The sequence below is a fragment of the Galleria mellonella genome, unplaced genomic scaffold (genome assembly GCF_026898425.1).
Source record: "Galleria mellonella isolate WM207_F2 unplaced genomic scaffold, CSIRO_AGI_GalMel_v1 utg223, whole genome shotgun sequence".
Lineage (NCBI taxonomy): Eukaryota > Metazoa > Arthropoda > Insecta > Lepidoptera > Pyralidae > Galleria > Galleria mellonella.
Genome location: NW_026442042.1, coordinates 2,147,756 through 2,164,681, shown reverse-complemented (window position 1 = coordinate 2,164,681; position 16,926 = coordinate 2,147,756). Strand labels below are relative to the sequence as shown.

General features: G+C 30.0%; 3 protein-coding genes across 8 annotated transcripts in view; 2 read left to right on the top strand and 1 right to left on the bottom strand.

The window, feature by feature from the left end:
• The first annotated feature begins 677 nt into the window (after nt 1-677).
• Nucleotides 678-8,238, top strand: LOC113517225 (uncharacterized). Its single transcript, XM_026901827.3, has 5 exons — nt 678-939; nt 4,842-5,046; nt 5,790-6,051; nt 6,386-6,680; nt 7,012-8,238. Exons 2-5 carry the CDS (start codon nt 4,872-4,874, stop codon nt 8,206-8,208), a joined length of 1,929 nt encoding a protein of 642 aa, XP_026757628.2. The 5' UTR covers nt 678-939; nt 4,842-4,871; the 3' UTR covers nt 8,209-8,238.
• Nucleotides 8,239-8,963: 725 nt separating this feature from the next.
• LOC113517562 (sugar transporter SWEET1) lies at nt 8,964-14,563 on the bottom strand. The gene is made up of 5 exons (XM_026902267.3): nt 14,278-14,563; nt 12,990-13,067; nt 12,655-12,881; nt 11,605-11,780; nt 8,964-11,204 (listed from the first exon to the last, which is right to left on the bottom strand). The coding sequence occupies exons 1-5, from the start codon at nt 14,352-14,354 to the stop codon at nt 11,097-11,099; spliced, it is 666 nt and encodes a 221-aa protein (XP_026758068.1). The 5' UTR covers nt 14,355-14,563; the 3' UTR covers nt 8,964-11,096.
• A 1,809-nt stretch (nt 14,564-16,372) lies between these two features.
• The window catches only part of LOC113517414 (GATOR complex protein Iml1), a 28,465-nt gene continuing 27,911 nt past the window's right edge, over nt 16,373-16,926 (top strand). For 5 of the 6 annotated variants that reach the window (XM_052894596.1, XM_052894595.1, XM_052894594.1 and 2 more), the window contains exon 1: nt 16,373-16,718. In XM_052894596.1, coding sequence (XP_052750556.1) covers nt 16,676-16,718 — 43 coding nt within the window. In that variant the 5' untranslated portion in view covers nt 16,373-16,675. The remainder of the gene's footprint in view (nt 16,719-16,926) is intronic. The other variant, XM_052894593.1, reaches the window with a different exon arrangement.

Below are 16,926 nucleotides of genomic sequence, written 5' to 3'. Positions count from 1 at the left end.
ATTTATTTTATCATTGTGCACTTGTTATCACCAATATACAAATATACCAAAAGGATTAAGTACATTTTAAAATTATATAGGTATATGACTATATTACATTATTAATTACTGGCAAAACAGGAGGAAAAAATATATAAAAAGTTTATTTTATATAAACATTCACAATTACAATTAACAATCTCTTTCCCCCCGCTATATTAGTCTGTTAGCAATGGAGTTTGACAGCCTAATTGCTAGTAATATGCCGTATTAGATCTGTTCACGTGGTTCCCCCTGGAAACCATCGTCACGATGAATGAAAAATGAATTTGTCACGATGGGCTAACTGACCTGCTTCATCCTCACTGCTAAAAATTACAATATTAGCAGTTTAGTTTACATTTTTGCTCCGTAAAAACAGCTAGGTATTTCAATTAAACACGTAAAGAAATATGATAAAAAATATGGAATCAAATCGGGAATAAACACTATCGCTTGGAAAAAGAATCGAATCTGTATCAATGGAAATTGAGGCAGTGTGTTATAGTGCTACACCATAGGATTCATTATCTACTAGGTACGAAAATTTTAAACTGCACACAAATTAGATTAACAGACAAGTACATACGATTCTGCGTTATGGTGTATAAAAATATACTTAGTTTATATAACACGTGTCTGTTAGTAAATTCGTTGTAGTTTTACATCCGTTACCTCAAACAACGCACATAATATCATATTGTATGTAGTGACTGCATAACTATCGCAAGTGCCGGACGGTTCCATCAGTGTTTATATAATTTGAAAAATGATTTCAAAATAGTTATGTAAAACTATTAACAATATACGTAAATAGTATTGGGAAAATATATTGTAAAGTGTATATTTGTTATGTATTTATACTCAGATATTTCATACAGAACAGAGATTTAGTAAATAAAAGTGAAATGTTATAATTTGGTAAGTATTATTGCATTTATTAATGTATTTATTTGAACTTTAATGCACAACGTAAATCCATCCGGTGTTAAAACCATCAAATTATGTATATTTGGCGAATTTAATACCGGATGGTGTTCTCTACCAGTGAACCATCGGGCAAACAGACAAACAGGTACACAATGCATTCATGAATTGAAGAAACATAAATAATACTGAATATTAATCATATATTATAAATATATACTAAATACATACATAAAACGTTACTATATACCATATTAAATAATTAACTGTAGAAATAGAAAAGGAGGCAAAAAAAAATTGTAGTATCAAACTAAAATACTTTCACATTATATTTTTATTCCACAAAGGTGGCAAACAAAATTATGGCCCGTCTGATGGCATAATGTCACTGTAGTTTATGGACACCTGTAACAATTTATAATAATAACTAGGATAAATATTGTACTAGGATTTACTTTTATAATTGAAATAATAATAAAAATTAATCGCACCCATAATAAAATTTAAGGTAAACATACATTCCATATAGACAATTTCGCGATCTTCTTTTTTCTGGTTATTTTAACAATGTATAAAATAAATAGATAAAAACTGTAAATACACTAAACTTACAATGTTGTTAAGCTTTCTGTATTTACCTACACTAAGAGCCACATGGGTAATCATCAATAATACTGTACTATCATAACCACGCCTGTTTATATTTTTATTACATAGGTTCGTATTGATCGGTTAATCCCTTATTAATCCGTTAGTTAACACGTTGCTATATTTAGAATTTAAGGTGTTGGTTATGTTTATATATAAACAAGTCTTTACCCGTGACATTGTCTACATGACCAGAATAATTGACCATAATGAAACATAGCATTTTTTATCCCAAAAATTATGTAAAGGTATGTATAATATATCAAACTTTATGACGATTAATCTATTATGATCTCAGATAACAGAAAAACACATTTATAATCTTAATAAGAATAATTAAGAATTTAAAAGTTGAAAATTTGTAAATTTTTCATTGTCACCACTTTCCACCAGGTAGGCCGTCAGCTTGTTTTCCATTCTAAGTTGTATAAAAAAAAAGTTGCAACCCAATGTACATACATATAAATGTAGTATATAATAATGGAATCGTAACCCAGCCTAAACTATCGGTATATGACGGCGAAGCACCAGTGAGAGATGATAGGTGAAGATAAAAGCAGATCAGTAAGCCCATCATAAAAACTTCCACGAGAATTAACCACTAATGTTTCCAGGAGGAACCGCGTGGAGATCGACTTGATGGGATACATTGCTAGAAATGAGGCTGCTAGACTCCATTATTAACAATCCCTTTTCCTCCAAAAAATAATGTACAATTGAAAGGTTAGATAGATAATATGTAATATGTAACTATAACACGCATAATCATATCAATGAAACTACAGTTAGGAATTTTAATCCTCAGGAGTGGTAAAACGTGCGATTTGGAATATTATGTATATCACTATATATTCGACGATCCTTATTTATAAAAGTTGGCCATCTTTATTCCCGTACTCGTATAGCATAGATAGGAAAACGTAAAATATAAAATAACTTTATATATAGACACAGGTAACACTAAAGGAATCTTAATTGAATTGTCGCAATTACCCCGCACGGAAGACAATGTTATAAAAACATTATTATAAATTGATATTGATGATGTTGCTATCATTTAACAAGACCAATATCGGCATCAACGGGAAAGAACAATCCAGGAAAAGCGGCCGCCAAAATGTGCAAATACAAATAAACATTATATTATTTATAAATAGTACTAAGGCCAGTTTAATTCACACTTATAAATAGTCCTGCCCACTTATGTCCAAAAATAAATAAAAACGTAATACTTACATAGTCCTATTTTTATGAGACTTAGAATGACAAACAAGCTTACTACTCACATAATTGTTATTAAAACGGACGAATTGTTAGTTAATACGGACAACCTGTCCCATTGCTAGCAATCCCGTCAGGTCGACTTACACGTGGTCCCCCTGAAAACCATCGTGGTGGATTCCAGGTATATTCATCACGATGGGTTAACTGACCTGCCTTTTCAGTCTCATCTATCATCCTTCACTAATGCCCCACCAGGGTATACTTACTGTATACGCTGGCACTGGCGGGGTTACCATTCCATTATCATCCATAAAAAAGTGGTAAACGTTACCTATAGACACGAACAGCACCATCGACAATAGAATACACTATGACAACCAAGGCATAATGTGTCATTTGTTACTATTCGAGAGGACCAATTTGTTTACACTTTGTAACTCCATTATCATATTGTTATCACCCTTCATACCGAACCGCAGCTACAGTTATTTTGTTTAGTATAATAAAAGATAAAATAAGTCATTATTTAAATTAGAACTTGAGTAAAGGGAAGATTCATTTCGATTAGGTTTCTCATATCAATATTATATATTGCATAGCCAGTATTTATTATAATCATTATTAGGGCAACAGACGGATGTTATAACTACAATATGTAACCAAAAAGCCACTCCCAATAACGATTAATGAGAATATTAAATCCTCAGCTTTATCATAATTAATAAGCCTTAAACGGTTTTGAATAAACTTTTTTATTTGGTAATTAGGGGTATCTTTTTAGTGTAATCATTAAAAACATTATACAATACTGATGCTGCATATCTAATCTTCTCGAAAAAGTTCTTTTTAGCAATGAAATGAGATATTTTCTGTTTGCACATTTTTGATCACGCAATATTGTTATTGTTGAGGTAATCATACGGTGATATTTTCTTATACACTGGTTCATGAATAATATTAGTATAAACAAATAATATTATTATACTCGTAGGTCACGATGGGTATCCCTATACCAATTGTTGTTAGATTTGTATGTGTGTCAAAGGATGTTTCGTCAATTCTAATATTTATATCTGTTATTTCCTTTTTTGATAACATACCTATTAAATGACAAATTTGATAGGTACATAACAAGTATGACAAAGTGATCTATTAAAGTGCCAAAATTTATTATTAAATTAGTTATTATTGTTAGCTTACCTCCCTCTCCTTCCCCCTCCCCATCCCTTCCCTTCTACGTATCTACGTAGGGAGGAAAGATATATTACCTTAATATATTTATAATAGAGTATATTAAAGTAAAGTCGTTTGCTTGGGTACCTCTGTCACGAATGGGACCCGTAAAGCAGTTGTGTTTGCATGGCTGTTTCGGTTTAAAGGGTACAGAGGAATAACACCTGAGTCCTCAAGAATGGCAACGCATGGGGGGTATCATGGGCGAAACAATATACTTTGTTATGTCCATGGTACTGCTCATGTCTACCACTTTCCATCAGGTGGGCCGTCAGCTTGTTTGCTATTCTAAGTTGTATAAAAAAAAAATATTAAATATACAATTTTGTACAAAGATATATATTACACTCAAAAATATTAAAGAACAAATTAATATTTATAATTTACTCTCATTGAGTAATAATTTTCTCAATAACACAATAAAACCTTTTTTAAATTGGCTCAAATACATAAGAGGTCACTACGGATGAAATACAGTGATACTGCTTGGATACTGTACATCCATAAAATTATAAAAAATAGGAATATTGAGTGTGTATACACATATTATTATATACTAATGCATGAGAAATTCACACAGATATAGGCATGCATTAAGTATAGTACCTTCTATTTCTATGGATAGAGTAACTAAAATTGCAATTTTTCAATTGGCTCAGCCATTCGACATATGTTTTTATTTTGGTCACTTTTTATTTTGGTCAAGCAACATATCCTGAACATGCACACAAATTCACGGGTAAAGATTAGTTGACCTATATATAAAGTTTGTTTTTTTTTTTTTATTTCAGAATCAATACGGTTACAAATGGCTCTACAAAATGCGTTTGTCCAAAACTACTACGACTGCACTCCTTGCATCATGGATAATACTTTCCATTTATTATTACAATATCTTCAACTTAATACCATTCAGTTATAAGTTTAAAACTAAGTTTTATGATGTGCAATTAATTAATAATGTATCTAGTCATCAGTATACAAATTTTGATAACAGTGAGTATAATTGAAATTAATTATTTCTTATAATCATAAATAAATTTATCTTCTCTTCACAGTGCAATACAATGAAACATGCTTATATTAATCAATTTATAAATATAATAGTGAGAGACTGGTGCCTGGGATAGGTATAAGAATACCTGTATTACAGGTCACCAAGGCACCCCGCCGATATCCCGCCAGTATACACTATTAGCGCAGGATAACCAATCTATCATCATCCATTAAAAAAATGGCACAGCTAACAGCAATAGTAATAGCATAAATACTTGTTGTCTTCATATAATTTATTTATATAGATGGGAAAGAAATGTTGGACCATTACTAACAATGTCAGATTCACCTCCACACAGTTCCCTCTGGAAACCGTCATGATCAATGTCCAATTTATTTAATGCGATAGGCTAATTGAACTAACTTCATCCTCATAGATCACTCCTCATTGATACTGCGTATACCAAAATCATAGGCGGGATTACCATCCCATTTTCATATACATTAAAAAAATATTTATTTTTACTTATCAGGGTGAAAACAAAATCATCAAAGTTCTTTTAAAGAAAACTTTTACCAGGAAATCGGGTGACAATGAGTGGATAGAATTCAACAGAACCTGTTAGATACTTTAATATGTTAGGCTCAAAATATTTTATCGTCAACTTTTATCGTCTATCAATTCATATTTCTTTAGTAAAAATATTTACTTTCCAGGACTTTTATTATCATTTTTTCTACAGGCACTGAAGATGTGTTGCTAAATACACCAGGATGTTATATACCCAACTATGAAAGTAAACTAGTTTTTAAAGAAGCAATCAATTATAAAGGCAATTGTGGTCCCAGAGCCGTGTTCATAGAGAAGGTATCTGATGACAAGATTGTATTCCTAATAAATAAAGCCAAACTAGAATCTTACAGGAAGAATAAACAAAACTTCTCTTGTTGTTATCAATTTGTCAGTAGATCTACGGTTCCCACATTTAGAGATGTGAGAATTACGTAAGTATACCTTAATAATTATCTCTAAAGCTAAAATTCATAGTGTAACAATTGTATTACGCTACCAACTACCAAGAACTAAATTTAAAATAAATAGTTATGTAAGTTTAGCTCATATCGAAGTGAAATTTAGAGATAAAAAAATGGCACTTCGATAACGATTCTAAATCTCTAATAAAAATAGAAAATACAAATATACGACTAGTAAATATAAATTTAATTACGCATCAATCTCTCCCTATTCCTATGCCTGTAAACTTACCAAAACTAAAATTTATGTACCTAATTTACTCATACCAAATCAAGTAAGTCGAGTAATTTAAAAATGTTTCAGATATTCACCATGTATTTTATTCTCCGATGGTACAATAACAACATTAAAGGAGGAGGTCATTACAGTGACTTGTGGCTTAAAACCTGACAAAAAGGTCAAAAATATTTATGAAGACGCTTATATGATGATCAAGAAAAAAAAGAACACTAATGAGGGAAACAGTAATGAAAACGCTTGGAATGTACTCTTATTAGGCATGGATACAATGTCACGAGCAAGAGCATACTACAATATGCCTTTCACTATGCGATATTTCCAAAAACTAGGCTGGTTAGACTATAGAGGATATAATAAGGTGCGTAAATAAATATGATGTTTTCCAGTTGTTAGGGTGGCCAGATGCGAATTTTTATTTTTACCCAAACATCAAATATTTTTTTCTCCAAATCGATACGATTTTCAGGGATTTTACCCTATCATAAAGTACATTTTTTTTACTATGTTTTGCCTTGTGCTACAAAATAAATGACGAAAAATAGGTCATTCCTTGTGTTCCTAACTTATCTTAAAGTCTCATGTATTGGAGCTAAGAAATTTAACTTTAAAATTTAGTTTAAGCTACTGTCATGTAGCATTTCCATGAGTAGCCGAAAAAAATCAATACAACGCCAATTTTTTTTTTTCAGGTAGGCTTCAACACATTCCCAAATGTTATGTCTATATTAACTGGGAAAAAATTAGAAAAATTGTACGGTTTGTGTTCACCAAACATGAATCATTGTGAAGATCATATTATTTGGAAAAAATATAAAAATGCTGGTTTCAGGACAGCGTTTGGTGAAGATAATTTATCTCTTCCTGACACATTTTACAATTATGGCGGTTTCGAAATCATACCAACAGACCATTACATGCGTCCTTTATTTTTAACCGGAGAAAAGGCCAGGGGTAATATTATATGCACCAAAAAAATACCTTCTGCTAAACATATTCTACAATACGCGTCTCAGTTTTTGGATACGTATAATGACGAAAATTTCTTCGGATTCTTTTGGATAAATTCTTATAGTCATAACTTAATACACAAACCCAGTCTGTTAGATAAAGATTTAGTCAATTTCTTTGAAAACTTGCCACTGTCGAACAATACATTCATTATCTTCGTAAGTGATCACGGTATAAGGTACGGTAAAATGAGGTACCTAATGGAGTCGTATTACGAAGAACGATTACCTATGTTTTTTATATGGGTGCCATACGATTTTAGAGAACGCTACAAGGAGAAATATAAAAATCTTCAGCTTAATCAGCATCGGCTAACAACGCCGTACGATTTACATGCAACTTTATGGGAAATATTAAAGATATCAAACGACTCTATTGATATTACTGTGCCGGAGGCATGTCCTCACTGCACTAGTCTGTTTAAAGAAAAATCACCGTACCGAACTTGTGCGGACGCAGCAATCGACAAAAAATGGTGCGGCTGCCACAAATTAGTTCCGGTGGACACAAAAGACACGGATGTTTTTAACAGCTTACAATTAACAATTTCACACATACAAAATAAATCACAACATGTAGAAACTAAAAACTGTATGAAATGTAGTGAATTCAAACTAAAAACAGTATTAAGAAGTCATTCATATGTTGATAGTGCTAATAACAAAACCTATTATGTAATAGCGTTTCTACTGTCGCCTGGTGACGTAGGCTACGAAGCTACCGTAGAGAAAGACGGCAATACGCTTAAAGAACTGCAACCTACAACTACAATAACCAAATACAACACCAAGGGAAACTGTGTAGTAAAAACTTTTGACCGGTCGTATTGTGTATGTGAAAGGGTTCCAAAATGTTTTAAAAAACACAAAACAAAATAATTTAATAATAATATTTAATCATAAAGAAAACGCTTTTGTCATTTCGAATCCTGCTTACTTTATACATATCTACTATCACAATAATTAACTATAATATTCATAACAATTCGAGTTGGATATTTAAAATATTTTTATACATAATCATAAATCGACATAAATATAATACATATATAAATACATAAATAAATATAATTACAAGTCAGTAATTACAATATTTTCAGTAAAATGGTAAGTAATAGTTTTGTATAGCATAAGTAAACGTGCAAATTAGTGATAACGTTTTGCTAATGCCCTAGTCAGATTTATTCGACAGAGAACAAGTGTTGTATATATTCTCTTTCTATTTAATCACTGCCTACCGTATTAAACAGTAATAAAATAAAAATAGAATGTAGAACAAAAATTTACCGTTTTAAAATTATTTCGTCAGAAATATTTAAAATAAAACCAAGTACAGTATAAGTAGGTACTTGGTTTTGAATTGCCAAATTGAATTGGACACTAGAATCACGACAACCACTACAAAGCCAAGCGTACCGAGAGTTAAAATATGCTCTTCATTTGTACGTGTACTCTTGGTCAATCTTAGATCTAAGTACTTAATACGTCTATAAATTTGTTTAAAAATGTGAGTTTCCAAAATCATTCGCCAGAGAGTTGTACTAAAAATATAAATGGACTACTATTGCATTATGGGCCTAAACGCTAACACAGTTGCACGTAAATCTATATAAATATAATATCAAACAAAAGACTCAGAACGACACCTTATTTATTCTTATGACGATACAACTATAAATACATATAACACAATTCTGTAAAGTAGTTCTCTAACTTTAGTGCACGTAGACAATATCCGCTTTACAAGCAATTTAAGTATAAAAAGCACCACAAATTCACAGACAGGTAGATCTTAATATAATCATGTTTTTTATTTTTTAATTTAATAATTGAAATCACCGCGCGATACATTGAAAATTAAATTTTACGTATACACAGAAGTCACGTATTTTTTTTTTTATTATATCTATATTTTTTTATTTCATGAATAATATTTTTTCTACTTTACAGTTTATTTAGTCTATTTCGGCTTGCCTGACTTATAAAGAGGAAAGTATTATGTTTGAAATATATGTATTACTATCAAGTCTAATATAGGGTCATAACAACTTTAATTTATGAATTCAGATATTGTTAATGAAATCATGATACAATATCATAAAATCACTTTTCGTTTATAGCTTATACTCAACTTTAAGACATCTATTATAATTAATATTATTATAATTTAAATTAAAATTAAAAATAAATAATAATAATAATATTTTTTTAAATTATAATTTAATTGATAATATAATAATTGAGGCGTAATGCCGAACATAGTATAACCGTTGGGTAGGAAGAAAGAATTGTTAGTAATGGGGACAAGAAACTTCCCAAGCAAATACCCTGCAGATCGACCTCTGCACAATCACACTTAGTAATTATCGTAGTTAATTCCTGATGAATTAATTATGATAGGCCAACTGATCAGCTTTCATCCTCACTCATTATCTGTCTACAGTGTACCGCTGCGTATATCGATAGCGCAGGAAAGTTTACCGGAAAATCTGACCGAACTGACGGTAAATAATAATCTAAGGACCGTAGTTTCTCTGGATCCAAATTTCCATTAGCTAAGCGTTCAGACATTTGTCTAAAGATCTTCATACACTGTCACATTAACAGGTATTGCTAGCTAATAAATATTATTAAAGAATTAGAACGAAAAAATAAAATATATTTAATATCAAATTAATCATAGACAATATTCGTCTAAATATATTAGTTATGACTTATTTTAAATAAGCGTAACCATTTTATAATATACTTAAAGATTAAATTAACAATACTTTTTAAAATACTTATACAACAATTGACTTCAAATAATACATAACATTGCAAAAATAGTATTATTAACAATTCAAGATTTTGATACACCTAAATACTGACATTAGAATTTGTACATAGCTAACTTATAATATGATTTTGTACAATCAATTCCATTTTTACAAATAGATAATTATAAAAACGTGAGATGCCATAAATATAGTGTTTGGGACATTTTATTTGCAAAAGTACTTCTTTAGGTAAACTACTGACAGATCCCAAAATGTCACATAAAACTTTATTAAAAAATATATTATCTATCATCGCGCCAAACCCTTTCATGTGAAGATTTTATTCACTTTAACAATGATAAGCTCAAAATATAAATACCATACCCTGCTTGACTCATCTAGAGAAAACTCAGTAATATTCGATTCGATTTAAACACAAATAAATTTAATTGGTCATAATTAAATTGTCATATTCGATAAAATTATATTACAACCTTATACTAGGTACAAACTAAGTCACATGAAAAACACTTGTACTACAATAATATCATATAATTAAAAAAATCAATAAGTTTATTTCATTTCTCGCGCAAATTAGCTACGAAAGTTAAAACTTTTATGTGTGTCTTTTTGTTACTTCATCGCGAAAGAATTACAGAATACGTTAAAAAAATCATGAACATGTAAGTACTTTATTGTACCAAATTAAAAACTCTGTATACATTTTGATGATTCTTGCAATCGACACGTTTTTTTCAAACCCCAATTGCATTATTATAAAAAAACTAGTATTTTTTAATTAATGTTTCCATGGTAATATTGAGTAACTAATAATTATAAAAATTAAAGTAGTAAAATGTTTAGATAACTATTACATGTAACTGTACCTATTCACATTTAAAATATGTTAAATAAATTAACTAAAATAATGACAAGAGTGAAATGCAACAATTTCTATCAATAGGAACTAAGTTCTTATAAGTACCCTATCATATAAAATATCACACTTTATGCTAGAATACTCTTAGTCAAACTTGGAGACTGCGGCATGCGGGGATACATCAGAAACAGTGACAATTGACAGGCAGCCAACATTGCACCGATAAAATTTGGCAACTATAAAAAGAAATAAACTTGTTTTACTATAATAAATAATTAGTGATATCTCTTTTATTTGCCAAATTGTTTTTATTATTTAGTGATATAACATCCCGATTTATAGACAGAGTCGTAAATATTTTACTAAACTCTTGGTATTATCGTAGATATAATTGCAAATGTCAATATCACTGATTATTTTATAATAATTATTTTGTTTAATAATTAATGTGCCGTAAACATAATGGGTTTCATTAAAACTGAATAAAAATTTTAACAAACAACTAACTGACCCGACCATGGACCAGTCTGATCACCAAAGCAATATAAATTAAAAATAGATTAAATAATTAATTTTTTGGTTTGTTGCTAATTTCATTTCCATAATTTCTAAAGTAATTAGAATACTATTACTTACGATTAAATAGGTATCCTCCTCTATCAGTCCATATAAAAACCATAAAGCAGACACGAAAAACGACATCACAATCATTGGAAATGGTAGACATTCAGTATTCTTCATCTTTATTACATATACAAGCTTACTCATTGGTGCAGCAATGGTAATTAAAGTAAGAGAGCATGCTATCAGACCTGAAATAACACAATTACACAATTACAACCTAATTTCTCATTTTTAATTTTTTTTTTTTTGTTACATGTAGTAGATAGTGTGTGCCTTTGAATGCTATTTCATATTATTATATATATCAGCTACATCAGACTAACAGAGTATTTAATTTATGCATAATATTTAAAAATATAGATGGCTAGTTTTTACTTTCCACTTCATTAATTCTATTCATAACATTTATTTAATAAATATTTATAGATTTGTAAATTAGTTTTTAGTGAAAGTACTAACCTACTGATTTCTATAACATTGTACAACATTCTATAACAATCTTAAACCATACCAAATAATTCAATTTATTAATCGAGGAAAACCACAAAAGTCATATAATTATTTTATTGTTGGTCTTAAGAGCATAATAAAAGTCAGTATAATTTATATTATACAGACTTTTATTTATAACTTCATTCACTTGCAATCAAGGCAGTCCCTTATCTGTTATTTTCATCAAAATCAGTCCAGCAGTTTGAAAACAGTTGATGGCAATGGTGGCAAGTGGTTTAAAAGTCTATTGCACATTTCAAACATGTAATATTACATGTAATATTTACTTTGTATTCATGAGTTATTATTTTTATCTGTCTAGGTTTTTCTATAATTAGCATGTATTTTAAAAGAATATTTAAATAGTTACATCTATCACCTGCCTAGTATCCAAGGTGCAGGATCTGTTTAGTTTAAAACTAGATGATGTTATATATATATATATATATATATATATATATATATATATATATATATATATATATATATATATATATATATATATATATAATAATAAAATATTTTAATTGATTAATTTTTTAAAGATCAAAATTAACAAAATTGACTTACCTAAACGACCTAAAAGCAGTTCATTGTCTTCCTCAATAGACACATAACCAATAAAGAAAATTATTAATGACACTGTCACAAATATTTGTTTAAGTAGAGAGGACTTTTTAAAGGTATATATATAAAACACAACTGTGTATGATACCATCAATGAAACACCAATAGTATTAACTAATACTATTTTGTCATCATGTTTTGTCAAGCCATAAAGTAGCCACAATGCAGATCTAAAAATAAAATTGTTTTTATTTTTAAATATCAATATTATTATTCAGTTTGAAGTTCATTATTCAATTCATAATTTTTGTTGCAAGTTATGTATAATTTTTACTTACGACAATGCACCACACAGAAATGGCAGTGGTGATGATTCAGCTGTTGTTTGATTTTTTACATATTGTTTACAAACAAGCCTGTAAATTGTAAATAATATTTAAAAAAGTGAATGATGTAAACAATGCACATATATAATTATAAAACTAACTTCTTGGAGATCATTCAGAGGCTCTTCATTATCATTCAAAGTTCATTTTACATAAATGCAAATATTTAACCACTGAAAACAGCTAAACAGGCTGAGTGTTTCCAAAATTATAAACCATATATGGCAGTAGTACAAATCATATGAGAAGTAACATTTTTTTACATAATAGATTATTATACAGTAATATGTCAAGTCCATAGGAAGATACATTAAGATAGTTTAATACTATCATGGCATTTTTTTTAAATCTAACATTAAAGGCTTGAAAAGGAATGTAATTTGTATAGGATAACAATGTATAGTAACAATTAAAGTAACACACACTACGTGAACTGGGACAATTTTTGTTATCCAATTTTATATCTTATATATAAAATTCTCGTGTCACGGTGTTTGTTACCAAACTCCTCTGAAACGGCTTTACCGATTTTTATGAAATTTTGTATGCATATTGGGTAGGTCTGAGAATCGGCCAACATCTATTTTTCATACCCCTCAATGATAAGGGTGACCCTCCCCAAAAAAATTTTTTTTATTTTTTTGACAAATTTTTCCATTTTTATTTTATTATGATTTAGCATTAAAAAATACATACAACCTCAAATTTTCACCGTTTTACGGTCAACTCCTGTTTTTTAATCGCGATTTTTATATGCTACAAAGGGGTTGCAAGATGGCAATCCAATATAATAATTGTAGTAGGATAAATTTTCATGTATAGTTCTAAAAATAATGTATATGGTAAAACAATGTTTGCTGAGTCAGCTAGTTTTTTTTATAAAACTCAACAATTCTTAAGGCAATCTACTAACTAATATTTCTATTATAAAAACCTCGGTTAGCCAAACACAATTTTTTTTCTGTGCTAACAGTATACACTGGTGGAGCATCAATGAGTGATGATACGTGAGAATGAAAAGACAGGTCAGTTAGCCAATCGTGATGAATATAAATGGAATTCAGCACGATGGTTTCACGTGGAGGTCTACCAGGTTGGGTATACGGGTAAACACTACTTATACAGATTGTGTTGTAGTTTAAAAATGTGACAAATAGTACAAACATTAAAATATAATCTACGCAAACAAAACAAAATTGGCTTTTCATAATTAATTCCGTAGAAACTATTAAGTACTTACGTGCCAGACAAAAATTGTAATATTGTGGTTGTAACAGCCAAACCGCTAACTAAATTCCTAACATCAGATAAATGCATTTTTTAGGATCTAATTTTTTAAATATAATATTACATCCCTTCCTATACTCTGAATTATTTGAAAAAAAATATGAAATTTTCGCGTTATAAATAAGAAAAACATTTCAAAACAAGATCACAAATTAAATAGACTAAACAAGATTACAGCTGATCACAGATTACAGACTCAATGAGTCTGTAATGAGTTTTCCTTCAACCAAGGAAAACCTACATCTACAGCTAATTGACAAACAGTGTTGCCTGATAAAATGGACCGGAGTTTCCCATAATTAAACCTAAAGTAGCTTAAATTTGCCTAAATTTTTTTATTGTAATATAGACTTAAATTGCCCAAATATACCCCTCCTCCTCTTGCCCTGTAACATGCCTGTAAATATTATAAGTTTGTGCTCAACAAAGCAATCGGTTTATAATAATAAAACCAGTCAAGTGTATGTTAAACTTACACTTGGGGGAAGGGATTGTTACCAATGGAGTTTGACAGCCCCATTGCTAACAATATGCTTTATTAGGTCGACCTCCACGTGGTTTCCCCTGGAAACCATCGTGAACAATTCTTGTTGAATTCGTCACTATGAGCTAACTGACCTACTTCATCCTCACCTGTCATCCTTCACTGGTGCCCCGCCGATATATACCGATAGCGCGGGTGGGGTTACCATTCGAGAAAGTTTTATAAATACTTGGCAATGCATCGCGAGTCGTCCGGACTGATTGCTTAATAATATACATTTCTACTATACATGGTATAAAAATAATGAAAAGATAATGATGGAGTTAGTACCCCAGTTGAACTAGCAGAATTATTTAGAAATTGGAGTACCCCTTTTGGAATCCAATAGTCTAAAAATTTAAAATCATGCCATTTCATATGAATTTAATAAATTTTAATATTGAGAGGTAAGAATAAGGATAATTTGTTTGTCATTATATATGCAGATACTACAGCAAATACTTTTCACAATATCCTATTTTTTCTGATTAGGTTTTCTTAAAGCCACAATAATTAAAAAAAAAATTAAGATAGCGTAAATGACTATTGATCGCCAGACTTAAAAGCCCGACCAACATTCTTCGAGATAGCCCAAAAGACGAAGGACCGTGTAATCTAGCAACACTGAAAAACACACAACAAAAGTTGGCATCGGCTCTATCTATCTATAGAACTTTACAATTAATTTATATGTTACCTTTTTGAAGTAACAACACATTGAATATTGTATAGGATGGGCCACTCCTTCCTTTTCCGTGGGTGTCGTAAGAGGGGACTAAAGAAACTTAATGGTCGAGGGATGGGTTTTAGGGTTTTTTTGTGGGTGAAAATGGCTTGGTAACCGATAGCGCAGTTATCGGTATATACTAGCGGGGTACCAGTGAGAGGTGACATGTGAGAATAAAAAGACAGGCCAGTTAGTTCATTGTGACAAATTCAATGATATATTAGTCACGATAGTTTCCTGAGGAAACCGTATGGAGGTCAACCCGACAAGGTATATTGATGGCAATGGGGACTAACCTCTTCATTACTAATAATCCTTTCCCCTCGATGGTTATATGTAATCGAAGTAATGTTATAATTACAAAAAGAGCTATTCTCTTATATATATAATATAGTACATATATATTTTTTACAAAAGAATACATGTTGTTTTCAGGTGCTGTTTGGCTCGGCTTAATACTTTCAACTATTGTTCAATACGCCAAAGAGAATGTGAATTACTCACTTATTAAAAAAAAGAAATAAAATTGTAGTAGAACAAAATAAAACAACTAAACACGGGTGCTTATTGTCCATGTTTCTCGTACAATTAGAAAATTTATATTGTAAAATAGATTCTTAAAGCAACTATCGATATCGATACTATGGATGGAAGCATGTGATAATATTAAGAATATTCTTTTTTTTTTAATAAATTTCGTTGTGGTGTTACTTTAAAATGGTAACATGCATTACTATTTCCAGGTGCTGTAGATATAAGGTCAGTCCAACTCTTATAACGTAGTGGTTACTTTGTCGCTTTGTGGTGATTACTTGCTCTGTGATGGTCTTTCTAGTCTGTAAAGGATTTAGACATAGTCTCTTTAATCTATGAAAGGATTTCTTGATTTGTTTTGGTCTTTTTAACTAATTACCTAAATTCCTATTTTGATTCATTTTATGGGATACTGTTTTTTAATTGTAAACTATTGAAGTAATATTAACTGTTTATCTTGAAATAAGCCACATAGAATACATAATTATAGTAATCTGATAAAAAATTGTGTAAATTACTAATTAAATTGTGCTAAGATTGTTTAAAATACAATATGACTACTGTAACATGAAGGCCTTCAAGCTTATTGTTCATCAATCTAGTTTCAGTCGTAAGTATTAAAATACTAATACAGTTTTTAAAAATAATTTGGTGTTCATTATTTTGTAATGCTCTTTTGGCTATTTGCAATCAGTGCAGTATGCAGTAATTTGCAATGTAAATTACTGCATAATCTTTATATTTCGTTTCCTACTAGACAAGTCTTTTAAGGAAAGAAATATACTATGATTATACATAGTGCCATCACTATGTAATTT